This window comes from Liolophura sinensis, chromosome 3 (assembly GCF_032854445.1).
Source record: "Liolophura sinensis isolate JHLJ2023 chromosome 3, CUHK_Ljap_v2, whole genome shotgun sequence".
In the NCBI taxonomy this organism is placed as follows: Eukaryota; Metazoa; Mollusca; class Polyplacophora; order Chitonida; family Chitonidae; genus Liolophura; species Liolophura sinensis.
Window position 1 is genome coordinate 25,311,787 of NC_088297.1, and position 24,428 is coordinate 25,336,214.

The window sequence follows — 24,428 nt, forward strand, 5'->3', positions numbered from 1 at the left end:
CCACCTGCTGACTTTGTATGGAAGCAGAAGGAATGCAGGTATTTCCAATAATGTCATCAAAATGTATCTACAGGCTTAGACAGTCACAAGTTCACATACATGTATAGGTACAATCTAGACTTCAAGGAGGAGGTAGTGGCAGTCAAAACCTGGTTTAGGATTTTTCTTTTCTTTTTTTTTGTAAGTTTACAATTCATCACAACATACTTTTCTGATAGCTTTATGAATTTTGGCTATCATACCTTATGCATTTAAGACAATTCTTCTCTGATAAACTTAATTTTCCATATAATATACACATGAAGCTTGTTTCATTGGTAACTATAGATCAACTATCCCTAGATTAAGTCACCAGTATGAACTCAGGTACTGTATTTCACCTGAAGTTTGTCATTTTTCAACTGGCATATTTTCTTTGATTCTGACTGATTCATCGACCTTACATAGGGCCACTTAAAGAGCTTTTTTTGCAGAGACTCTTAAATAGCTATTATATGCTTCTGAAAATTCACTTTCACATACAAACTATGGATGGAATACTGTAATTCTTATACTGTAATTCTTATACTGTAATTCATGTACTGTAATTCTTATACTGTAATTCATATACAGTAATTCATATACTGTAATTCTTATACTGTAATTCATATACAGTAATTCATATACTGTAATTCTTATACTGTAATTCATTAACCTTTTCGCATATTTGCAAGGTGTTTATTCAAGCATATTCTGAAGGCAATTAATAAGTGTACACTAGTAAACATGCTTTTTGTGATGTTCAGAAATTAGCTAATCCAACCAATGCATTCTTGTTTCAAAATCAAATTAAACATGTGTTTAAACTGCACTGAAAACTGCTCTTTCATACGCGAAATGGTTGAGGAATTTGATTAAAAGAATCTCTAAAAGGTTATCATGCAATTAATACATCCATCTGAGCTTTTTCAGGAAAAAAACCCACACCACACCAGCGTTATCACTTACATGTTCTATGTAGAGTCAAACAATTTAACAAATTTCTGAAGAGAATACTATGATCATCATATATTACTACAATTCATCACAAATTTCTGAATACTAAATTCTCTGACTTCCTTCACAAAAATCTGGGTTAATATACTGAAAAATGCATATTTTTAATTCTCAAGACTTCGTAAATCTCATACTGAAAAACATTAAATGCGTGTGGTTTGATCCAGGAAACATTCACAATTCAATCAAAGGCGCCCACTAATGTCCTCTACACTCACATCAGTGTGGCAGACACAGATTTGGCAACTGGTATTCGCAGCTCATTGTCTGTATGATGGTGGTATGAGGCTGCTTGCACGATGTTACCATCAACAATGGTACCAACCACCATAGCAGTTTATAACATATTCTGTTCATAAATGGGTCCAAACTGAAAAGCTATTCCCAGCAGTCCTTCCCAAGATGTTTGTTCCACACAAATACTTCAATGATGCTTCAAAACTCAGCAATCCTGCTGCGGTGCCTGCAGAATATTCTAACGACAGTTCAAGGGGGATAACTCTTCTACCTCACTTTGAGGCAAAGACTGAGATCATGTTCTCATAAACTACGAACGTAATGCAGCAGGCGGGTACCACACGCAGCAAGTTTGGGACCAGGCCTTTGTAGAACCCTCGAACACCTTCGTACCTGGAAGAAAAAAAAGTCAGTTTTTATTTCACACGCATAGGAATTTTAGTACTACATGTATGCAAATGTATAGACAAGAAAACCTGTTTATTAACAATTAAGATAAAGTAACATGTGTTCAAACACACAAAAGAACTGACAAAAAGCATTTACGATGAATGAAAAAGTACATGTACCCTATAGAAACATTCCCACTAACGTTAATAAACAGCCCTGATGGCCCTGTTGAGCATCATAATGCGCGTGTCGCTTTCTTTGTTCGCTTTACATCATTGCCAAAGTAAATTTTGCACAGAAATCATTAAATAATGTCAAGGTCAATGAGGCGACAGTGATGAGACAGGAAGTCAGACAACACAAACAATTTGTATCAACCTTATCTCTTAGTTTCTTATTTATACTTGATAAACCAGCATTCTCTTTATAAAAGGTGTGCACATCATTATTCTTACAAAAAGTGTGCACATTATCTTTATAAAAAGTGTGCACATCATTATTCTTACAAAAAGTGTGCACATTATCTTTATAAAAAGTGTGCACATTATCTTTATAAAAGTGTGCACATAATTACTCTTACAAATACAAAAAGTATGCACATCGTTATTCTTACAAAAAGTGTGTACATTATTCTTACAAAAAGTGTGTACATCATTATTCTTACAAAAGTGTGCACATTATTCTTACAAAAAGTGTGTACATTATTCTTACAAAAGTGTGCACATCATTATTCTTACAAAGAGTGTGTACATTATTCTTACAAAAAGTGTGCACATCAGTATTCTAATGGACATCAAGCAAAAGAATCCGCACACGTACTGTAAGCAATATGCAGAGAGACACCTATTTATTTAAAGGTATAACTCTTTAATACTCTTGGGGTTTAATTTCTTACACTTGGGAGTCAATGTCATGTAATATACATGTTTAAAGTCTTACTCCATCATTTCATTTCTACTGACTGGATTCTTGGGTGGAGCAAACGGAAGTAAATCACCACTCTTTACCAGCAGACAAACCTCATGACTCGAAGGAGTGAGGCCTGTGACATCAATGGTCAACACAGAGCGTGACCTCCCCTGAAGACCAGCGTGACCTCCTGCGTAGACCAGCCATAACACCGCAACCTGTCACCTCATACAGACACGGGGCGGGATGGCAGGTAGGCCACCGAGTCACAGTATAGTGACATCAAGCCATGACATCCCACCATGTCACGTCTTACAGACACTGGACAGGATAGCAGGCCGCCACCAAGTCACAGTATAGTGATAAGCCATGAGACCCCATCATGTCACGTCATACAGACACCGAGCAGGACAGCAGGCAGGCCACCGAGTCACAGTATAGTGATATTAAGCCATGACACCCCACCATGTCACGTCACACAGACACTGGACAGGATAGCAGGTAGGCCACCAAGGTACAGTATAGTGACATCAAGCTAAAACACCACAACCAGTCAGGTCATACAGACACTGGGCAGGATAGCAGGCAGGCCACCGAGTCACAGTATAGTGACATCAAGCCATGACGCCCCACCATGTCACGTCACACAGACACTGGACAGGATAGCAGGCAGGCCACCGAGTCACAGTGTAGTGACAACAAGCCATGACACCCCACCATGTCATGTCATACAGACACTGGGCAAGGTACCAGGCAGGACACCGAGTCACAGCATAGTGACATCAAGCTATGACACCCCACCATGTCACATCAAAGACACTGGCCAGGGTACCAGGCAGGACACCAAGTCACAGCACAGTGACATCAAGCATTGACACCTCACTATGGCACATCAAAGACACTGGGCAGGGTACCAGTCACAGTATAGTGACATGAAACTGACCAGTCCCAGTATTCTCGTGAACTAATGATGCATACAGTATCTGCACTGTACATATACTACAGCCACATAAATGCTTCCTTTCGGCTTGACCTGGCTGTAATCCTGAAGGCAACATTGTTAGGCACTCCTCAAAAATTTGTTTCTTAGCCTTTTGTAGGGCCCTTTTTTATCACTGAAAAGGCCATACTCAAATATTTTCATGCAAGTTCTCTGGGAAATCTTTGCATTTCTAGACAATCTTCTTCCTTTCAAGGGCAATTTGCAAACTGCAAAATTTAACTGAAAATATTCAAATGGGGGTGGAAAAAAAAGAAGGTTGGGTTAACATTTCTAGATATCTATTAAAATAATGTATGATTTCAGAAAACCTTTTACTGTATCAACCTGCTTTAGAATACACATGAACAAAAAGACTGGCAAATTTAGTCTGAAAATGCTTGTATTAAATGTTAATACAAGCAAAGGCTTTATTTCAATAATACATTTACATATACAGCAATACATACTTCACATAATTATAGACATTTCACTAAGGGCTGCATCCAGCTGCACTTAAGCCATTAAAAACATATCATTAAATACATATGGTAAATGTATTTTCCATAAAATACCACTACAAGACATTTTTGGAAAAAGGACAAATAAATGATACAAATAGAAGACTATCAGACTCGACTTTAACAAAGGCATCTACATTAATTAATACACATCGTGGACAAATCTCACATGCCAATAAAAAACATAAAGCTGGTCAAAAACCTTAAAATGTTTTACCTGGGATGTAAATCACATTAATGGTAAAACATACCAATGGTATCTTACGAGTGATGGGGCACAAAAGTTTCCGTATTTGGCTCTTGTGATGATATAACAGTACATCTACACTTATCCTCTGAAACTGCTGACACAACAGTAACACACCCAGTAGTAACATTCATATTGGTATTTACAATTTTTACATAAAAAATCACGCTCAGACATGACAGAATTGTAGGACAGCATCATATCACAAATGTGAACAAACTACAAACATGGATCGTCCTGTTATATATAGTTAAGTGAATGAGGCTAGTATGGTTACATTTTGGTCAGCTGTATTTCAGGCACATTCATTGCAACTTGATCTACTGTATCTCGGGCATATGCAATGCTACCCATACACTGATCTACTGTATTTCAGGCATATGCAATGCTACCCACATATTGATCTAATGTATTTCACACATCTGCAATGCTACCCACATATTGATCTACTTCATTTCAGGCATATGCAATGCTACCCGATCTACTGTATCTCAGGCATATGCAATGCTACCCACATACTGATCTACTGTATTTCAGGCCTATGCAATGCTACCCACATATTGATCTACTGTATTTCAGGCCTATGCAATGCTACCCGATCTACTGTATTTCAGGCCTATGCAATGCTACCCACATATTGATCTACTTTATCTCAGGCATATGCAATGCTACCCACATACTGATCGACTGTATTTCAGGCCTATGCAATGTTACCCACATATTGATCTACTTTATCTCAGGCCTATGTAATGCTACCCACATTTTGGTCTACTTTATCTCAGGCATATGCAATGCTACCCACATACTGATCTACTGTATTTCAGGCCTATACAATGCTACCCGATCTACTATATTTCAGGCCAATGCAATGCTACCCACATATAGATCTACTTTATTTCAGGCATATGCAATGCTACCCACATATTGACCTATGTATTTCACACATATGCAATTTTACCCACATACTGATCGACTGTATTTCAGGCCTATGCAATGCTACCCACATATTGATCTACTTTATCTCAGGCCTATGTAATGCTACCCACATTTTGGTTCACTTTATCTCAGGCATATGAAATTTTACCCACATATTGATCTACTGTATTTCAGGCCTATGCAATGCTACCCACATACTGATCGACTGTATTTCAGGCCTATGCAATGCTACCCATATAGTGATGTACTATATTTCAGGCATATGCAATGCTACCCGATCTACTTTATTTCAGGCATATGCAATGCTACCCGATCTACTGTATTTCAGGCATATGCAATGCTACCCACATACTGATCTACTGTATCTCACCTAAAGTTTGGCCTGTAAACAATATGTTAATGTCAAAACTTTCGTTTTTCTGATAAGAAATTAATCAAACTTCACAAAAAACTCTTAAGCAGGCTTTGTAAGATGGATGAATCCATCAAAATCAAACAAAACTTTAGAAAAATGCTAAACTTTAGGTGAAATACAGTATTAATACGATAAAACACGAATGCTTTGTTGAAGTCATTAGAACAAAGTAACAGTAGGTCAACTCCAACCACATGTAGTTCAAGGTCAAACTCAGATCTAGGTCAAGGTCAAGAACAGATACACAACCGCACATGTAAAACAATGTACATATTGATGTATGTAAAGGATTTAAAAACCTTTTGTACTTGATTTATACATGTGGCAAAAAGGTGTAGCAATACTGTGGGTCAAGGTGATCCAAAAAAATACATCTGGGGGAAGCCATCTGCAAATGTACATGTAGGCAACAGCTACAAATAACAATGAACAAACATACGGGTCTAGGCCCACATGGAATGTACATGTGGGTCTAGGTCGTCAACAAAAATACATTAAGGTGAAGGTTATAAATATACATGGGGCCATGATCAAGGTCATCAACAAATATACGTCGGTCAATATCATCAACAAATAAACATGTAGGTCAAGATCATCAAGAAATGTACATGTAGGTCAAGGTCATCAACAAATGTACATGTAGGTCAAGGTCATCAACAAATATACATGTAAGTCAGGGTTATAAATATGCATGAGGTCAACAACACCAATAAAAGTACATGTGGGACGCACATATAAATACACATACTATACATGATGGGTAACGGTTATCAACAAACGCAGATATGAACCAGGTCAACAACAAATGTACAAACATACATATGGGTCAAGGTCATCATATCAAGGTGAGTTTATGTACAGATCAGATGACCAGACACTGTGAATTATAGTTTACAATAATCATACATGTACATATGTGTATAGGAGACAAAGACATTCTGTTTTTCACATTTATACATGTATAAAACTGTATCATGAATTACACAAGGAGTCCACAGATACTTACTGAATGTAACAGGCAGGTACATATTACTTTATTTAATGTATACTAATGCTATGCTTGAAGTTTTATATGCCTGTCATCCTCTTTGAAGCTGACAATACTAGGAAAAGTAGTGGAGGGGAAATATATACACAGAACACTGGTTGTCTTAAACAGGTGAACACACTTGCATACCAATAAAACACAGAGGTACAATGTATGGAAAGTTTTGTATGCTACACCTGACTTATGAACAAAAACACAGAATAACGCAGTGCAATGTATGGAAGTCTGTTTAGACCTCATCAGACTTTCGAAATCAAACACAGAATAGGGCAGAACAAAGTATGGAAGCCTGTTTAGGTCTCATCAGAATTTCCAGTGCAAACACACACAACAAGGCAGAACAAAGTATGGAAACCTGTTTAGGTCTCACCAGACTTTTCAAGTACAAGCACACACAACAAGGCAGAACAAAGTATGGAAGCCTGTTAAGGCTTCACCAGACTTTCCAGTGCTTACACACACAACAAGGCAGAACAAAGTATGGAAGTCTGTTTAGACCTCACCAGACTTTCGAAATCAAACACAGAATAGGGCAGAACAAAGTATGGAAGCCTGTTTAGACCTCACCAGACTTTCGAAATCAAACACAGAATAAGGCAGAACAAAGTATGGAAGCCTGTTTAGGCTTCCATGCCACAACTGCTTTGATGTCAAGCGTAAACAAAAAAGTATGGCAGTACAATGTATGGAGGCTTGTTTACGCCATAGCCATTTCATGTGAAGCAGAACACAAATGTGTAAAACACAGGTAAATAAAGTATGGAAGCCTATGTACCTGTATGTCAAACATAACTCATCAATTAAACCAACGGGACACTTGAGTACAAAGTATGGAAGCTTGTTAATGTCACTTTGGCTGGTTAACCCAACTAGAGCATTCCACTAAAACTAAAATCAGCATCTAGTGATGACGGCATTCAGTAAATAGTGGTGCATGTAGCAATATGCATGTGAATGACTGTAAACAATGCATATATATGTGCATTACAACACCATTATTAACAAGACCTTTGCCAAACAAGGGCATTTTTATGCGCAAATAAATGTCACAAAATACCACTTCTGACATTGAATCTTAAATTTTCCTGCCCCTTCCAAATAAAAACCCAAACACCTTTCTAAGGTCAGAAGAACTCTCAGAGTCTGGTTAAATGTGTAACTCAGTCAGGGGCCAAATTTGAGGTCTTTTAACGTACCAGAAGTTGAAATGCTAAGACTATCTGGCATTATTAACTGGGCTATTTTGATGCCATGTAACAATTATTACTTTAACGTACTAAACAATTTTTCAGTCATATGACAATGAGGGAATCCTTAGAATGCATGTAACGTGCCTCCTTGTGCAGGAGGGATTTTCACCACTCTGTTATCTAGTGCTGTTTCACTGAGACGCCTTACCGAACGCTAGTAAGGATTGACCCTGGATCTAGCCCTCCTGAAGAGGACACTCTACCAAACTGTGCTATCAAGCCGGTCTGAAATGTGTCAAACATACTACTGGTGTGTGACATATGAAACAGGTGAAATGTCAATTTCCCATTAGCTTGTAAATGTCCTACAGGTATGGCAATTTGTTTAAAGTTTTCTGGCAGCTTATACCTTTCCTGCATGTAGTCATTTGTGAATTCCCCAGTAGTTAGTTCTCTACACCTTTACTTATTCCTTCAGAAACCGTCATCAATGTTAACAATAAAATGAGAAGAAGAAAAAAATAATAACTAATAAGCTGATAACTGTCTGAGTAATAAAAAAATCAAAAACAAATAGCACCTTGGCAAACTTTGACTAGGTCAGACAGGTAACTGGTTCTCTGACTTGCCATTGGAATGAATCCTGTACAGGACATGATTGATGGCTTACAAAGGAATGAGAAACTAGCTGATTAGATGGATGTTGGCCCAGTTCAGCCATGTTGTTATCACAACATGGGCTGAACTGGGCAAACTCCATTACTATGATAGTTTTATTTTTGGTAAGCATTTTATGTCCTCTCAGGATTACTTCAAATGGCAAGTCAGTGAACATCTATGCACAGTCTGAAATACAGACAAGTCTTCTTTACATGTGAACATCAATCATTCATTCTCTCCAAATGTTTTCGGCAGCTACCCTATTTCTTCTAATTTTGGAACACCTTGCCTGTTCTCTTTAGCCAATGTACATGTAACTGTAGCAGGAATATTGAGTTTCTTTCTTCTCACATTTTTAGACCATCTAATGACCAACATACTGATATCTTTACTTTTCCCAAATAGCTAGGAAAGAAATATAATATATGGCATTCATCGCTACCAATATATGTTATAAAACTTAGAAGAATTAAAAATCTTTGTTCTGTTGGAATGGCTCTGGATAACTTGATCTCTCACAAGTAAGTTTTACCATCTTGTTTTTTGAAAGTAAAAGAAAGTTACAATATGATGTAAGTTTATTGCACACACAACTGAAAACTATGTCTAAAAATACTGTTATTATTTGTTTTTAGATTTTTTTGAAGAGTGTCGAATGGCATTCAAATACTTGAATTCTATGGTGGGCTTACCCTGAGCCATACTGACGGTATCTAGGAACTCTGATGTCACATCACCTCTATGGTGGGCTTACCATGAGCCATACTGACGGTATCTAGGAACTCTGACATCACATCACCTCTATGGTGGGCTTACCATGAGCCGTACTGACGGTATCTAGGAACTCTGACATCACATCACCTCTATGGTGGGCTTACCATGAGCCATACTGACGGTATCTAGGAACTCTGATGTCACATCACCTCTATGGTGGGCTTACCATGAGCCATACTGACGGTATCTAGGATCTCTGACATCACATCACCTCTATGGTGGACTTTATGAGCGATATTGACAGTATCTAGGAAATCTGACGTCACATCACCTCTATGGTGGGCTTTATGAGCCATACTGACGGTATCTAGAAACTTTGATGTCACATCACCTGTTTTTCATGATGTTCAAAAGAACGATGGAATTTTTGAGAACATTATTTCCGTAATCTGTAAAAATAGTTATTACAACATTCAGTGTTGTGATAAGAGTTGGAAAAACTTCCTAAACTCTGATAGTATGGCCCATAAAGCCCACCTCAGACCTCAAACGTTAGAACACTTTTAACTCTTTTCACAAAAATCTAAACAAATCAATGAAAGTATACTCATGCCTAGTTTTAAGTGGTCTATTTAGTGATGTCTACTTTGATTTTTAGATGTCTTTTCCACTAAGTGAATACTTTTTCATGATAGTCCACATAAAAAATTTTGAAAACCTACTGAAAAAAAGTGGAATCAGCTGTGAAGAGCTTTTCAGTTTGGCATTTTTACATAATATATATCATGTACAGCACAAGTTTTCCTTTACTTGATTTGGGGTTTCGCTTTTGCTAATGGTTTACTTCTGTTTGTGTCAAATTCTCTCGGAGTTTGTTTAAATTCAACCTGTGCACATGCTTCAAGCGAAGAATAAGCTAGCTAGGTGTATACAGGTAAATGTGTCTCCCAGCAAACAGCATGCACTTGTACACACATTTACAGTTAAACATTCGTGCAAATGTTAAACGATTATTAAACAAAGCAAAAAATTTTCCTGTCTTAGGAATGATTGACAACCAGAAAAGTAGACAGCTTTGCATGAACAGTGACATTTCTTTTGCAACACTCCAGTTTCAAATTTTCATTACAGTACCCTTAAAACAAATCGATTTAAAAAAGAAAAAGTATGAGAATATTTTGAGCTAAGACTAGAAAACCCATGATAACAGAAACTCCTCACAAGGTACAGGAACAAATGCCAACGGTTAAGAGTGATATAAAAGTACATTTGAATCCTGGGAATCTACAGCAGGATTCTCGTGTGCTGTTGGTGATGGAGTCTGTCAGGGTTTACTCACTAAAGTGCCATCTGGTGTGGGACTGTCGGAGAAAACCACAGGCTCTCTGCTTTTCCCCTCCCCCCTTCCTTAGCTACACAATACATCTATTTGCAAATTAAGAATGTGTAATTAGCTCATTTATACCATACGCAATACTCAAATACCGGACTATACTGGAAAAACCTATGAGGTCACTCCATGGCTGTTTGTTTACATGATAATGCATAAATACATTCCATATAATCTGTGGTTAAATAATCGACAGAAAGCTTGTCTTCAGCTTATACCAATGATTGCCACGGCACCACACATGGCAGAAAGATCTTTTCTTGTCAAAACTCAAACTAGCCAATCTAACCAATGTAGTTTTGTCTCCAGAATCAAATTAAAAATGTGCACAAAAATTGCACTGAAAGTTGCTCTTTCGTGCAAAAAAGGTTGAGGAAACAGTGTGATAACACATTCAAATATACATCTACTGTCATATCTGTACGTCATAAAATATAAGAGGACTCTTCACATTAAAATGGTAAATAGTTTATACCTTCATCAGTATCTTAACAAATAATATAATCATACTATCTGAAGGCTAACAGGATGTGCACTAATTGGTTGAGAATGTAGATATGAGAATCTGGGTTAAAGCTTCAGTTTCAGTTTTTTCTCTGTAAGGATATACACTGAAAATGGATACTAAAGCAAACATCCTAGTAGTGATATCAATGAACAGTTTTAGTTGTCAGACTAATAGCCATTCAAAATTCAAAACAGAATGAAAATGACCTTAAGTTTGCTGAAAACACATTCACTAGGATGAACCCTGCTGGAAAGAGTGCTGAAAACTGACAAATTAAAAAGAAAATGCTGAAAAGGCTCAAAACTAGAAATTGTCACAGCCAAGCCATATGTATCTAGTCAATATTATGAAATGGTTTGAAAAATGTCAAAAGAACAGATTTCTGTCAAAATGACAGACCTCCTTGTCATCTCCTGTAATATTAAGGGACTAATAATGATAAGCATGGAACCTGCATTAATTCTACATGTATTTTTCTCTCTCTTATGACAGCCAATCTATATTGATCTTGTTTTCCTCTATTTCATAATGACCAATCAGCATTGATAACATTGGTTTACCTTTAACAACAACCAATTAGCAATGATTATGTCTTCTTATCTCAACCATCAACCAATCAGTATTGATTCTGTTTTATTATCTCCCAATAACCAATCAGCATTGATTCTGTTTTCCAATCACTCTCAACAACCAATCAGCAATCATTCTGTTCGCCTTCAGTAGAGTTAACATATTCACCTTGGTCCCATTTTGTTTACACACACCTGAACGTTTCTTCAACAATGTTTCTCAAACACAGTTGTACAATAAAACTCAACTACTATTATGTACACATATAATAAAACAAGGGACATGAACATAATTAAAATGATGTGACAAAAAAAAATAGTAACATGCTTAGAGCTTAAAATTCAATTTCACATACCCAATAGGGAAGATTCAGGTTTGAACTCTTCTGTTGTTAAAGGTAAAAACAGTCTGACTGAATTATCTCACTTGGGAAAAATGTTAGGCAACCTTTGTTGACATCAATTTACCAATCATGTGTGTCACTGTGTTGGACTATGACAAAAACCACATCTCTTCCATTTATTAACTTCACTTTCACAAAAATTAGGCTCATCTATATTCTCTATCTTTTCATCTTTTCAAAATAACTTTTTTTTTCTGATGCCCATATTACAGTAAATGAAATCAAAAATAGTTGCCTGACAGTTCTGACAGGTCACAAGATACACTTAGGGTGCTTTTTTAAATTTATGCGATAAACCGGTTCAACCTCCAAACTCCCCTATTCTTACACATACTGTTATATGTCAACATAAAAGATGGTTTGACATTGTTCTCAAACTAAAATAGCTTCATTACATGGTGTTTTCCTAATTGTAACTCGGAAGACATCTTCCAGACTGTCCACCATGACTGCCGCTTTCTTTCATCACAAAAGGAATCTAGCTTTACCCTTACAAAAACATGTAGTCGTTATTAATTAAGAGAAATTTATTTATATCACACTATTTCAACTTTCTTTTCAAAAAATACAATGCGCTGGAGATATTTCAACACCTGCCTGAATCCTTTTCACACAGGAAAGGAGATATGCATATTTATTAGCAATAACACAGGCACGGTTTGAAAATACTGTTTACATGAATGTACGTGTGAAGATAAAGTAAGGGTTACTTCCCTTGATCACAAGGCTTTCTCTGCCCACTTGGTGGCCTTGGTTGCGGTAGTTTGCCTGGCTTGCTGCGTGACATATTCGTACAAGAGAAACACTATACAAATGTTGGGGGTCACATGAACGAGGTAAGCACTAACCCCTTTGTAGAAACCCCGCACACCTTCCAACCTGTCAGGCAAACAAAATGGAACCATGGCAAAAAATTGCGACCAAAAATCCATGTACAGCATGTTGCAAAACAACAACAAAAAAATAATAATAGCGGAAAACACAACAAACACCTGATTTTGAAACATCAAATTAAACAGCAGTGACAAATTGAATGCAAATTTTCCACTTACATGTGGAGCAAAATTGCTAAAAAGATGTTGAAGTGAACACAGTCTGCAGGACAGTTATAACAGAAAAATATGTATAAAATTTTGAAAGCTGAGAAGATTAAGTTCAGGATTGTGGATATGGCACTGACGGACATGTCACTCCAAGTAGCCATGTTGTAGAAGCCCTTATGAACTTGGCCACGTCAAAAAAACCTGGTGGCCCTCAGTTTATCAGTGTGGTTTCTTATATTGATAGACAGAGAGTTATGATGCAATAAATTGGATTTTGTGGTTAGTTTAAGTGTTAAAACTAATGCATTTTGGACCACACATTTATGAGAAGGGAATTGTCCGTGTCACAATGCACACATGATGAGCAGGATATTGCAGTAACTTGTAGGGGCAAGCTGGCCAGAAAAATACTGTGACTTTGCATTATTTCTCCTTAGCAATGTCTGATTTATTATGAAAATATCTTCTAAAAATCTAAACGAAAGAGTCCGTTATCAATCAGAAGGTTCTGCTATGTTTGGTAAATTCCCTAAAGTCCGTGCAGCCAGCTAGGCCAAATGCTTACACCCATGCAGGACGAGGACGAGCAGGACTGCTAAAACATGACGTTTGTGTCCACGAACATCTCCCTGACCGAGCTCCAAACTAAAACAAACATCGGCCCTTTGAACACGGAACAGAGCTGATACTCTTTGGTTGGATATCAGCCATTTTTGTTCATATTTTCTCATTGTCACATTGTTTAAAACGGATGGTATGAGAGAGCTCCTAGGTTTGTGACGTCACTCTAGATAGCTACAACATGGCAAAAGGGCGTCCCCAAATGAGTGGCTAGGCACTGACAATTGATTCCTGTTTATTTTGTTGATACACAGTGTAGAATTTCTTACATATTTTTAGAACATATGTGGAATATTAATTAATTCAGCTTTAGTGGCCGACTTTATCTTCTCTATAAAGGAAAACAATATGGACAGTCAGCCCAAATAAAGCCCACTACAAAAGCTTCTGGTCTGTTTCAGAAAATGAACATTTGCTCTTTCATACGCAAAAAGGTAAAGGAACTATGTGTACGTGTTTCTTGGCTTGTTTAAAAGCTCGCTCGTCATGCCTGATGAACGAGGGTGTTACAAACACACTGATGGTCTTTTGCTTTTTTTATATGAACTTGTCTTCATTACTCTGTATGACAGGATCATGCAAAGTTGTAACTTTCCAATCTCAACTATCTCGAGTGAATTCCAAAAGCTGATCTGCAGGAAATATTATCTTGAAAGTTTTCATATTCTCTGTTCCTTTTCTTCTGAGACAGTTGAGAAACATGACCCATGCAGATAATCGCGTGATCTTGTCATAAAAAACCGTCGACAATTTGACCGATAGAATCACCCAATGTGTAGATGTACACTGAAAGTGAGTGAATCCCTGTTCCTACACCAAAAGAAAATTCTCGGAGTAACATTTTTAATGAACTTCTGAATTCTCTGAAATGGAACTAACAATTATTTTACAACCAAAGATCTCACTGAAGGGGACTTTATGGGGATTCAAGACAAAGGATCACAGTGTTTCTCAAGAATGGCAAGACATTTGTCTTAATCTTTGGTTTTAGCTCGAACTTCATAGCCCTTGGTAGGCCACAAGATATCGGGCAATATAACCGAAAAAACCTGATAAAATGAATAAATGAATACATAGTCCTTTTAGAAATTAAAATAAGAATTTCTATTGCAAAGTCATGATTTCGCCAATCAGGCTACCCCAAATCAAAGGTTTAGCCAGGGGGGTGTCTCTGTGCCTTTGAAACACCCTATTCTGACAAAATTAACATGGGAGAGACAGGAAAAATAGGAGAAAACTGGATATAAGATGGCCTGATTTCCAATTCTGCCAAAATTTATGTCCCAAATTTAAACTTAATGTCAGAAAAACTACGATCCTCGGTACCTGGAGAGAAGAGATAAAAGGTTACCATAGCAACACACTCACCGCCACGTCTGTTTTAACACGTCTACTACACCGTTGTAACTTCGGTGCTGGTCCTGAAGGCGTGACCTCACGACTTGATATGGGTAAGTTGCCACGGCAGCAAACATTTTGGACAATGCTGCAAATAGGATATACTCTCCTGACCCCTGGAACATGCCAGAAACAAGAGTGAGGTGAAGGCGGAGTCAGTTATTGTCAAAGTTATCACGAGTGAATGAGCGAGTGCTTGGGGTTCAACGTCGCACTTAACAATTTTTCAGTCATATGACGACCAAGGAATCCTTAAAATGCCTGTGATGTGCCTCCTTATCGCAGCATGGATTTCCACTGCTCTTTTATCTAGTGCTGCTTCACTGAGACGGCTTACCGAAGGCAAGTAAGCTGGGCCTCCCGAGCGAAAATCATGCATATATAGACATGTGACAGGATATACTCTCCTGACCCCTGGAACATGCCAGAAACAAGAGTGAGGTGAAGGCTGAGTCAGTCATTGTCAAAGTTATCAGGAAATCATGTATATGTATATATATATATATATATATATATATATATAGACATGTGATACAGTATTTCCTGTAAAGGTCAGCATTTTTCATGTGACATTCTGATTGATTCATACAACTTCAATATATAAGAATTAGAAGTTTTTTAAAAGTTTTATATCTTGCTGTAACTCTTCAATCTTTTTGCATGTTTGCAGGGTGTTTATTAAATAATACTCAGAATACATTATTCTTTGTAGACTGATAAATTATACTATTTGTGGAGCCCTGAAATTGGTCAATCCAACCAATGTAGTTTTGTCTCCAAAATCAACTTATAAGTGTGCATAAAATGCACTAAAAGCTGCTCTTTCATATGCGAAATAGTTGAGGAATCAGGGTAAAAAACTTTGTAAATGTTTCACTTAAAAGTTTCATTTTAAAACTTTTATGTGCTTCTGAAAGTGCATTTTTACAAGAAATACAGTATTTTCAAGACAAATGGAAGAAGTTAAATCAACATCATTCTTGAACGCACCACCAAATATTCCTTCAGGTTAATTAATAAAAAAACAACAACAACATTCCACGATACAGGTCCCTACTGGTTTGGGCCATCAGAATAACAGCCCTGTCAAAGTTCATAACAGAAGGAAAAAAGACATTACTGGGAGCCAACAGCCGAAACTCAAATCTGATCTGTAATGCTTCATGGCGAAGTCGTTTACCAAGACTTTATTCAATACACTGAACTTGCAGAGGACCTAGTCCCATGGAGTACTGTAAGCCAACAGCCCTTCTAGTACCCTGCAGAGGACTAAGTCCCATGGAGTATTGTAAGCCAACAGCCCTTCTAGTACCCTGCAGAGGACTATGTCCCATGGAGTACTGTAAGCCAACAGCCCTTCTAGTACCCTGCAGAGGACTGAGTCCCATGGAGTACTGTAAGCCAACAGCCCTTCTAGTACCCTGCAGAGGACTAAGTCCCACGGACTACTGTAAGCCAACAGCCCTTCTAGTACCCTGCAGAGGACTTAGTCCCACGGAGTACTGTAAGCCAACAGCCCTTCTGGTACCCTGCAGAGGACTAAGTCCCATGGAGTACTGTAAGCCAACAGCCCTTCTAGTACCCTGCAGAGGACTAAGTCCCATGGAGTACTGTAAGCCAACAGCCCTTCTAGTACCCTGCAGAGGACTTAGTCCCAAGGAGTACTGTAAGCCAACAGCCCTTCTAGTACCCTGCAGAGGACTAAGTCCCACGGAGTACTGTAAGCCACCAGTCCTTCTAGTACCCTGCAGAGGACAGTCCCACGGAGTACTGTAAGCCAACAGCCCTTCTAGTACCCTGCAGAGGACTTAGTCCCACGGAGTACTGTAAGGCAACAGCCCTCCTAGTACCCTGCAGGGGACTAATATTCCCCTATGAATAATGAATTCCCCTCAGGTTACACACATCTGGGGGGTTTACTCACCAGTCTATGGCTAATATTCCCCTATGAATAATGAATTCCCCTCAGGTTACACACATCTGGGGGGTTTACTCACCAGTCTATGGCTAATATTCCCCTATGAATAATGAATTCCCCTCAGGTTACACACATCTGGGGGGTTTACTCACCAGTCTATGGCTAATATTCCCCTATGAATAATGAATTCCCCTCAGGTTACACACATCTGGGGGGTTTACTCACCAGTCTATGGTCCACTGGTCTGTTAAGTCTCTTATTGTAGGAATTTTTCATCTCTTCATATGCCATGAACTGAAGCGCTCCATGCGAGATTCCAAACACGCCCGGTAAAAATCCCTGAAGATAACAAACAGATTATAAACATATGCCACGAACTGAAGTGCTCCATGAGAGATTTCAAACACGCCCGGTAAAAAACCCTGAAGATAACAAACAGATTATAAACATATGCCACGAACTGAAGTGCTCCATGAGAGATTTCAAACACGCCCGGTAAAAAACCCTGGAGATAACAAACAGATTGTAAACATATGCCACGAACTGAAGTGCTCCATGCGAGATTCCAAACACACCCGGTAAAAACCCCTGAAGATAACAAACAGATTATAAACATATGCCACGAACTGAAGCGCTCCATGAGAGATTCCAAACACACCTGGTAAAAACCCCTGAAGATAACAAAGAGATTATAAACATATGCCATGAACTGAAGTGCTCCATGTGAGATTCCAAACACACCTGGTAAAAACCCCTGGAGATAACAAACAGATTATAAACATATGCCATGAACTGAAGTGCTCCATGTGAGGTTCCAAACACACCTGGTAAAAACCCCTGAAGATAACAAACAGATTGTAAACATATGCCACGAACTGAAGTGCTCCATGTGAGGTTCCAAACACACCTGGTAAAAACCCCTTGAGATAACAAACAGATTATAAACATATGCCACAAACTGAAGTGTTCCATGCGAGGTTCCAAACACACCCGGTAAAAACCCCTGAAGATAACAAAGAGATTGTAAACATATGCCACGAACTGAAGTGCTCCATACAAGATTCCAAACACGCCCGGTAAAAACCCCTGAAGATAACAAAGAGATTATAAACATATGCCATGAACTGAAGTGCTCCATGTGAGGTTCCAAACACACCCGGTAAAAACCCCTGAAGATAACAAACAGATTATAAACATAAGCCACGAACTGAAGTGCTCCATACAAGATTCCAAACACGCCCGGTAAAAACCCCTGAAGATAACAAAGAGATTATTAACATATGCCATGAACTGAAGTGCTCCATGTGAGGTTCCAAACAAACCTGGTAAAAACCCCTGAAGATAACAAAGAGATTGTAAACATAAGCCACGAACTGAAGTGCTCCATACAAGATTCCAAACATGCCTGGTAAAAACCCCTGAAGATAACAGATTATAAACAAGATAAATGGGGTTTCTCATTTCCTCCAATACAAGGGTAGAGTTGATAAAGACTTGATGACCTTTGCCTTTCAAACTGATGACCATGGCTTTATATGTTCCTTCAAAACCAAAAACAAATAAAAAGTCTGCTGCCTTTTCTGAACTGTGACACAAACTGAATTAAAGGTAAACAAATTTCAAGATTTCACGAATAATCATAAGACTGATTCAAAGAAAAACACTTTCATTCTTTTATATACCTGTCTACATGGACTACATAGACAGCATCATTTACATACCTGTCTACATGGACTACATAGACAGCATCATTTACATACCTGTCTACATGGACTACGTAGACAGCATCAATTACATACCTGTCTACATGAATAACAAAGACAGCATCAATCACATACCTGTCTACATGGACTACATAGACAGCATCATTTACATACCTGTCTACATGGACTACATAGACAGCATCATTTACATACCTGTCTACATGGACTACACAGACAGCATCAATTACATACCTGTCTACATGGACTACACAGGCAGCATCATTTTCATACCTGTCTACATGGACTACGTAGACAGCATCATTTACATACCTGTCCACACAGACTACACAGACAGCATCAATTACATACCTGTCTACATGGACTACATAGACAGTATCAATTACATACCTGTCTACATGGACTACACAGACAGCATCATTTACATACCTGTCTACATGGACTACACAGACAGCATCAATTACATACCTGTCTACATGGACTACATAGACAGCATCAATCACATACCTGTCCACACAGACTACATAGACAGCATCAATTACATACCTGTCCACATGGACTACACAGACAGCATTAATTACATACCTGTCTACATGGACTACACAGACAGCATCATTTACATACCTGTCTACATGGACTACACAGACAGCATCAATTACATACCTGTCTACATGGACTACATAGACAGCATCAATCACATACCTGTCCACACAGACTACATAGACAGCATCAATTACATACCTGTCCACATGGACTACACAGACAGCATTAATTACATACCTGTCTACATGGACTACACAGACAGCATTAATTACATACCTGTCTACATGGACTACATAGACAGCATCAATCACATACCTCTCTACATGGATAACAAAGGCAGCATGAACTATGTGACAACAACTGCACATGTATAATTACTATGCTTTAATCAAGAATTTCATGTTAGTATTCATATGTTTAGGAGTACACGGCACATAAAACGCACAACATTCTGTTAAAAGAGAAACCGAATATGTAAGGCAGCCGAATGTGGTGCAGTGATATCGGAAACATGTCAGGACTACAAGAGAGAACCCAAATATATTACCTGTACTAAAAAGAATGCAGTCTGGGCAACGTGGTGTTTAGAACACCTGAAAGTAGGTGTTCTACCTGAGAAAGTAGGTCCAATAAACCAAAACTACAGCCTACCTTGTACCAGCCCCTTAAGCCTTCGTACTTGTAGATTTTCTTAAGCGCGTCCAGCATGCCCTTGTAAGTGTTGTGGGCAGCGACTGAAGAGCTGGCTGATGCCTCGTACTGAAGACAGAGGCGGGTCTTTGTGACCCAGATTGGGTTGGTGAAAATCAATGTTATGAGACCTGTAAAAAGTGGAGTTGAAACATTAGACAATATGATGCAATATGAAGTATTGAAAAATAAATATTATTAGACCCCCAAACTTTAACATCTGAAAAATCATTGATGAAAACATGAAACAACCAGAAAAATGTTGAAAAAATGTGAAAAAACAAAACAAAAAACAAACCCTTAGATTTGGCCATGAATTTAGCACACAGAGCATCGGTGACGGAACATCCCCTTTGTATCATTGTGCTTCAGTGCTATTTGACTGATGTTTTACACCGTACTCAAGAATATTTCACTTATACGGTGGCCGCCAGCAATATTGTGGGTGGAAACCGGGCAGAGCCTGGGGAAACCCATGGCCAACTGCAGGTTGCTGGAAGACCTTCCCATGTACGCCCGGAAAGAAGCCAGCATGATCAGTGCTTTTTGACATATCATTCCTAACATTTACCTTTAACAATGATTCTAATACACAATACACTTTATTTATTTATTTGATTGGTGTTTTACACCGTACTCAAGCATATTTCCCTTATAAGACGACGGTCTGCATTATGGTGTGAGGAAAATTTGAGGAGTTTTGTAATTTCCTGTAATTAATACATGGCACCTCATCCAATCAGTGTCAACACTGGCTTGTAATTAATGCATGGCACCTCATCCAGTCAGTGTAAACACCGGCTTGTAATCAATACGTGGCACCTCATCCAGTCAGTGTAAACACTAGCTTGTAATTAATGCATGGCACCTCATCCAGTCAGTGTAAACACCGGCTTGTAATTAATGCATGGCACCTCATCCAGTCAGTGTAAACACCGGCTTGTAATTAATACATGGCACCTCATCCAATCAGTGTAAACACTGGCTTGTAATTAATACATGGCACCTCATCCAATCAGTGTAAACACTGGCTTGTAATTAATACATGGCACCTCATCCAATCAGTGTAAACACTGGCTTGTAATTAATACGTGGCACCTAATCCAATCAGTGTAAACACCGGCTTGTAATTAATACATGGCACCTCATCCAATCAGTGTAAACACTGGCTTGTAATTAATACGTGGCACCTAATCCAATCAGTGTAAACACCCGCTTGTAATTAATATATGGTACCTCATCCAGTCAGTGTAATACAGTGGCTTGATTAACCAGTACATGATGAAGTAATTACGCCTTTTACTCTTCGTTATGTAGAGTTATGGTGAAAAGTAAATGGCCAAGATTTGAGAAAATCCTACAGCTTTTGGACCCCACCAAGAATTGAACTCTGCCAGCTTTGTAATGCTTGTGAAAAGACAAGTATGAAGGCTGTGATTGGTGTACAGACCTGCTTCTGAAGCTGCTAACAGATGGTGTCCTGGTGACAGAGCTCTCTGGGAGTTACCGTCCTGCATCCACATCTTCAGGGCGTTGTAACTGTCAACATGCAAATGGGTAAATGTAAATCATCACACTGGTGTGTTAAGCTGTACCCAACAATATATGCAGTATGAGGTGTGTTGAGCTGTACTCAACAACACATTCAGTATGAGGTGTGTTAAGCTGTACTCAACAACACATGCAGTATGAGGTGTTAAACTGTACCCAACAACACATGCAGTATGAGGTGTGTTAAGCTGTACCCAACAATATATGCAGTATGGGGTGTGTTGAGCTGTACTCAACAACACATGCAGTATGAGGTGTGTTAAGCTGTACTCAACAACACATGCAGTATGAGGTGTGTTGAGCTGTACTCAACAACACATGCAGTATGAGGTGTGTTGAGCTGTACTCAACAACACATGCAGTATGAGGTGTGTTGAGCTGTACTCAACAACACATGCAGTATGAGGTGTGTTAAGCTGTACTCAACAACACATGCAGTATGAGGTGTGTTGAGCTGTACTCAACAACACATGCAGTATGAGGTGTGTTGAGCTGTACTCAACAACACATGCAGTATGAGGTGTGTTGAGCTGTACTCAACAACACATGCAGTATGAGGTGTGTTGAGCTGTACTGAACAACACATGCAGTATGAGGTGTGTTAAGCTGTACTCAACAACACATGCAGTTTGCGGTGTGTTGAGCTGTACTCAACAATATATGCAGTATGATACGTGTATGAAAGAGTGAGTGTATGAGTGAGTGCTTGGGATTTAACGTCCTACTTAACAGTTTTTCAATCATATGACAACGAAGGAGTCCTTAAGGTGCATGTACGTCTAATGTGCCTCCTTGTTGCAGGATGGATTTCCACCGCTCTTTTATCTAGTGCTGCTTCACTGGGACGACTTATCGAAGGCAAGAAAGCCGTCCCACCTGAGCCATTATACTGATACGGGTCAACCAGTCGCTGCACTATCCCCTTAATGCTGAATGCCAAGCGAGGAAGCTACAACTTCCTCTAAGTACAAGTCTTAGGTGTGACCCACCCCAGGAGTGGTGTATGCAAGAAAATATCATTTAAAAGAAAGGCAATAAATAATTTAATCGACAAATTTTGGAAGAGGTGCACCAACAGACCTAAACAGTCACGGACATGTTTTGTTACGTGCTTGATAACTCTGCAGATCAACATTTGACCATGACTTCCTCTGCGGCCATGGGATGTGCCATGTTAGAGCAAGTGGAAACATGATGTCGTGGTAATCTTTACCTCGCATACATATAAGTAAATGGCAAAACAGGGTTCGGTTGAAGTAAGCCGAATCAACAGCATCCTATGGTTATAGAAATAACTTGTACCTGGCTGACTGAAACTGATATCAAGGTGGCACTTTCAATTGTTTTAATGAGTGTGATTTTGCTTATTTTGAACAGCAATATCTTAGTTTTGCAATCTCACAAAAATAACAAGTTATAGGCTTCATCCTTATGGATATGTTACGGATGCATATATATACATGTATTTTGTCTAGTCTTGTCTATTAAGAAAACTGGGCAGAGCAGTTTATCATGTACCAGAACGTGTACCAAACAACCCCCCTGAGCTATTAAGTTACGTGTGGCTTTTTGTTAGGAGCGACTGGTGCGAAGGGTAACACTTAAACCACTTGGCCAGCCAGGGCTGAAGGAACAAATACACAGTACAGAGTTCAATCTTGCACATGTGCACTCTACAGTTATTACACTGTACAAGTGTTTACTATCTCTCAATAGCCTCATCAAAATACATTAATGTATTTTAAATGACCTAAAAACTTGCCCACAAAAGTGCAAATTAATGTGCTAAAATAATATTTATATTAGTTTAATATTATGTGCAGCGGCAATCAGGCTCTTAGCTGGTAGAAACAAAGGTACAGAGACTAATCTACCAGTGTGCACTTCTCCAAGTACAGAGACTAATCTACCAGTGAGCACTTCTCAAAGTTCAAGGACTAATCTACCAGTGTGCACTTCTCCAAGTACAGAGACTAATCTACCAGTGTGCACGTCTCCAGGTACAGAGACTAATCTACCAGTGTGCACTTCTTCAAGTACAGAGAATAATCTACCAGTGAGCACTTCTCAAAGTTCAAGGACTAATCTACCAGTGTGCACTTCTCCAAGTACAGAGACTAATCTACCAGTGTGCACGTCTCCAGGTAAAGAGACTAATCTACCAGTGTGCACTTCTCCAAGTACAGAGATTAATCTACCAGTGAGCACTTCTCAAAGTACAGAGACTAATCTACCAGTGAGCACTTCTCAAAGTTCAGAGACTAATCTACCAGTATGCACTTCTCAAAGTACAGAGACTTTTCCACCAGTGTGCCCTTCTCCAAATGCAGAGATTAATCTACCAGTGAGCACTTCTCAAAGTTCAGAGATTAATCTACCAGTGTGCACTTCTCCACGTACAGAGACTAATCTACCAGTGTGCACTTCTCCAGCCATCCAACTCCTGACTTAATGCCACAGCCAAAACAGCAAGAGCTGTAACCTCGCAAGTCCAGAGCTGATTATTTTAATGTGGACATGTTACCGCACCTCACCTCAGTTACATGTACCTGGGAAACCTCATGACTTAAGAGCTACATTACATCATATACTCACAAGAAGAAGTAGAGTCCCCATGATGCCCCAGCACCCCATACATTGGGCGTGACCCCACGATACAGCCCGGAGATACCGTCCTGACGACTTATGGACTGCAGCGCATGAACAATTCCTCGATACTGGGGACGAGACTTGGTGTGGCCTTCGTTTACTGTAATAACAATTATACACTGTTAAAACTATAGGTCTAAAT

The 24,428-nt window shown here is 38.8% G+C and overlaps 1 protein-coding gene across 3 annotated transcripts in view; it reads right to left on the bottom strand.

Moving 5' to 3' along the window:
* Positions 1-682: 682 nt before the first annotated feature.
* Positions 683-24,428, bottom strand: part of LOC135463971 (solute carrier family 25 member 32-like) — a 31,425-nt gene continuing 7,679 nt past the window's right edge. For 2 of the 3 annotated variants that reach the window (XM_064741442.1, XM_064741440.1), the window contains 6 exons: positions 24,233-24,386; positions 21,537-21,625; positions 20,048-20,217; positions 17,358-17,471; positions 15,185-15,330; positions 10,731-13,031 (listed from right to left, as the gene is read on the bottom strand). In XM_064741442.1, the coding sequence (XP_064597512.1) occupies positions 12,872-13,031; positions 15,185-15,330; positions 17,358-17,471; positions 20,048-20,217; positions 21,537-21,625; positions 24,233-24,386 (833 nt within the window). In that variant the 3' untranslated portion in view covers positions 10,731-12,871. Of the gene's footprint in view, positions 1,666-10,730; positions 13,032-15,184; positions 15,331-17,357; positions 17,472-20,047; positions 20,218-21,536; positions 21,626-24,232; positions 24,387-24,428 lie in introns of those variants that run through there. The other variant, XM_064741441.1, reaches the window with a different exon arrangement.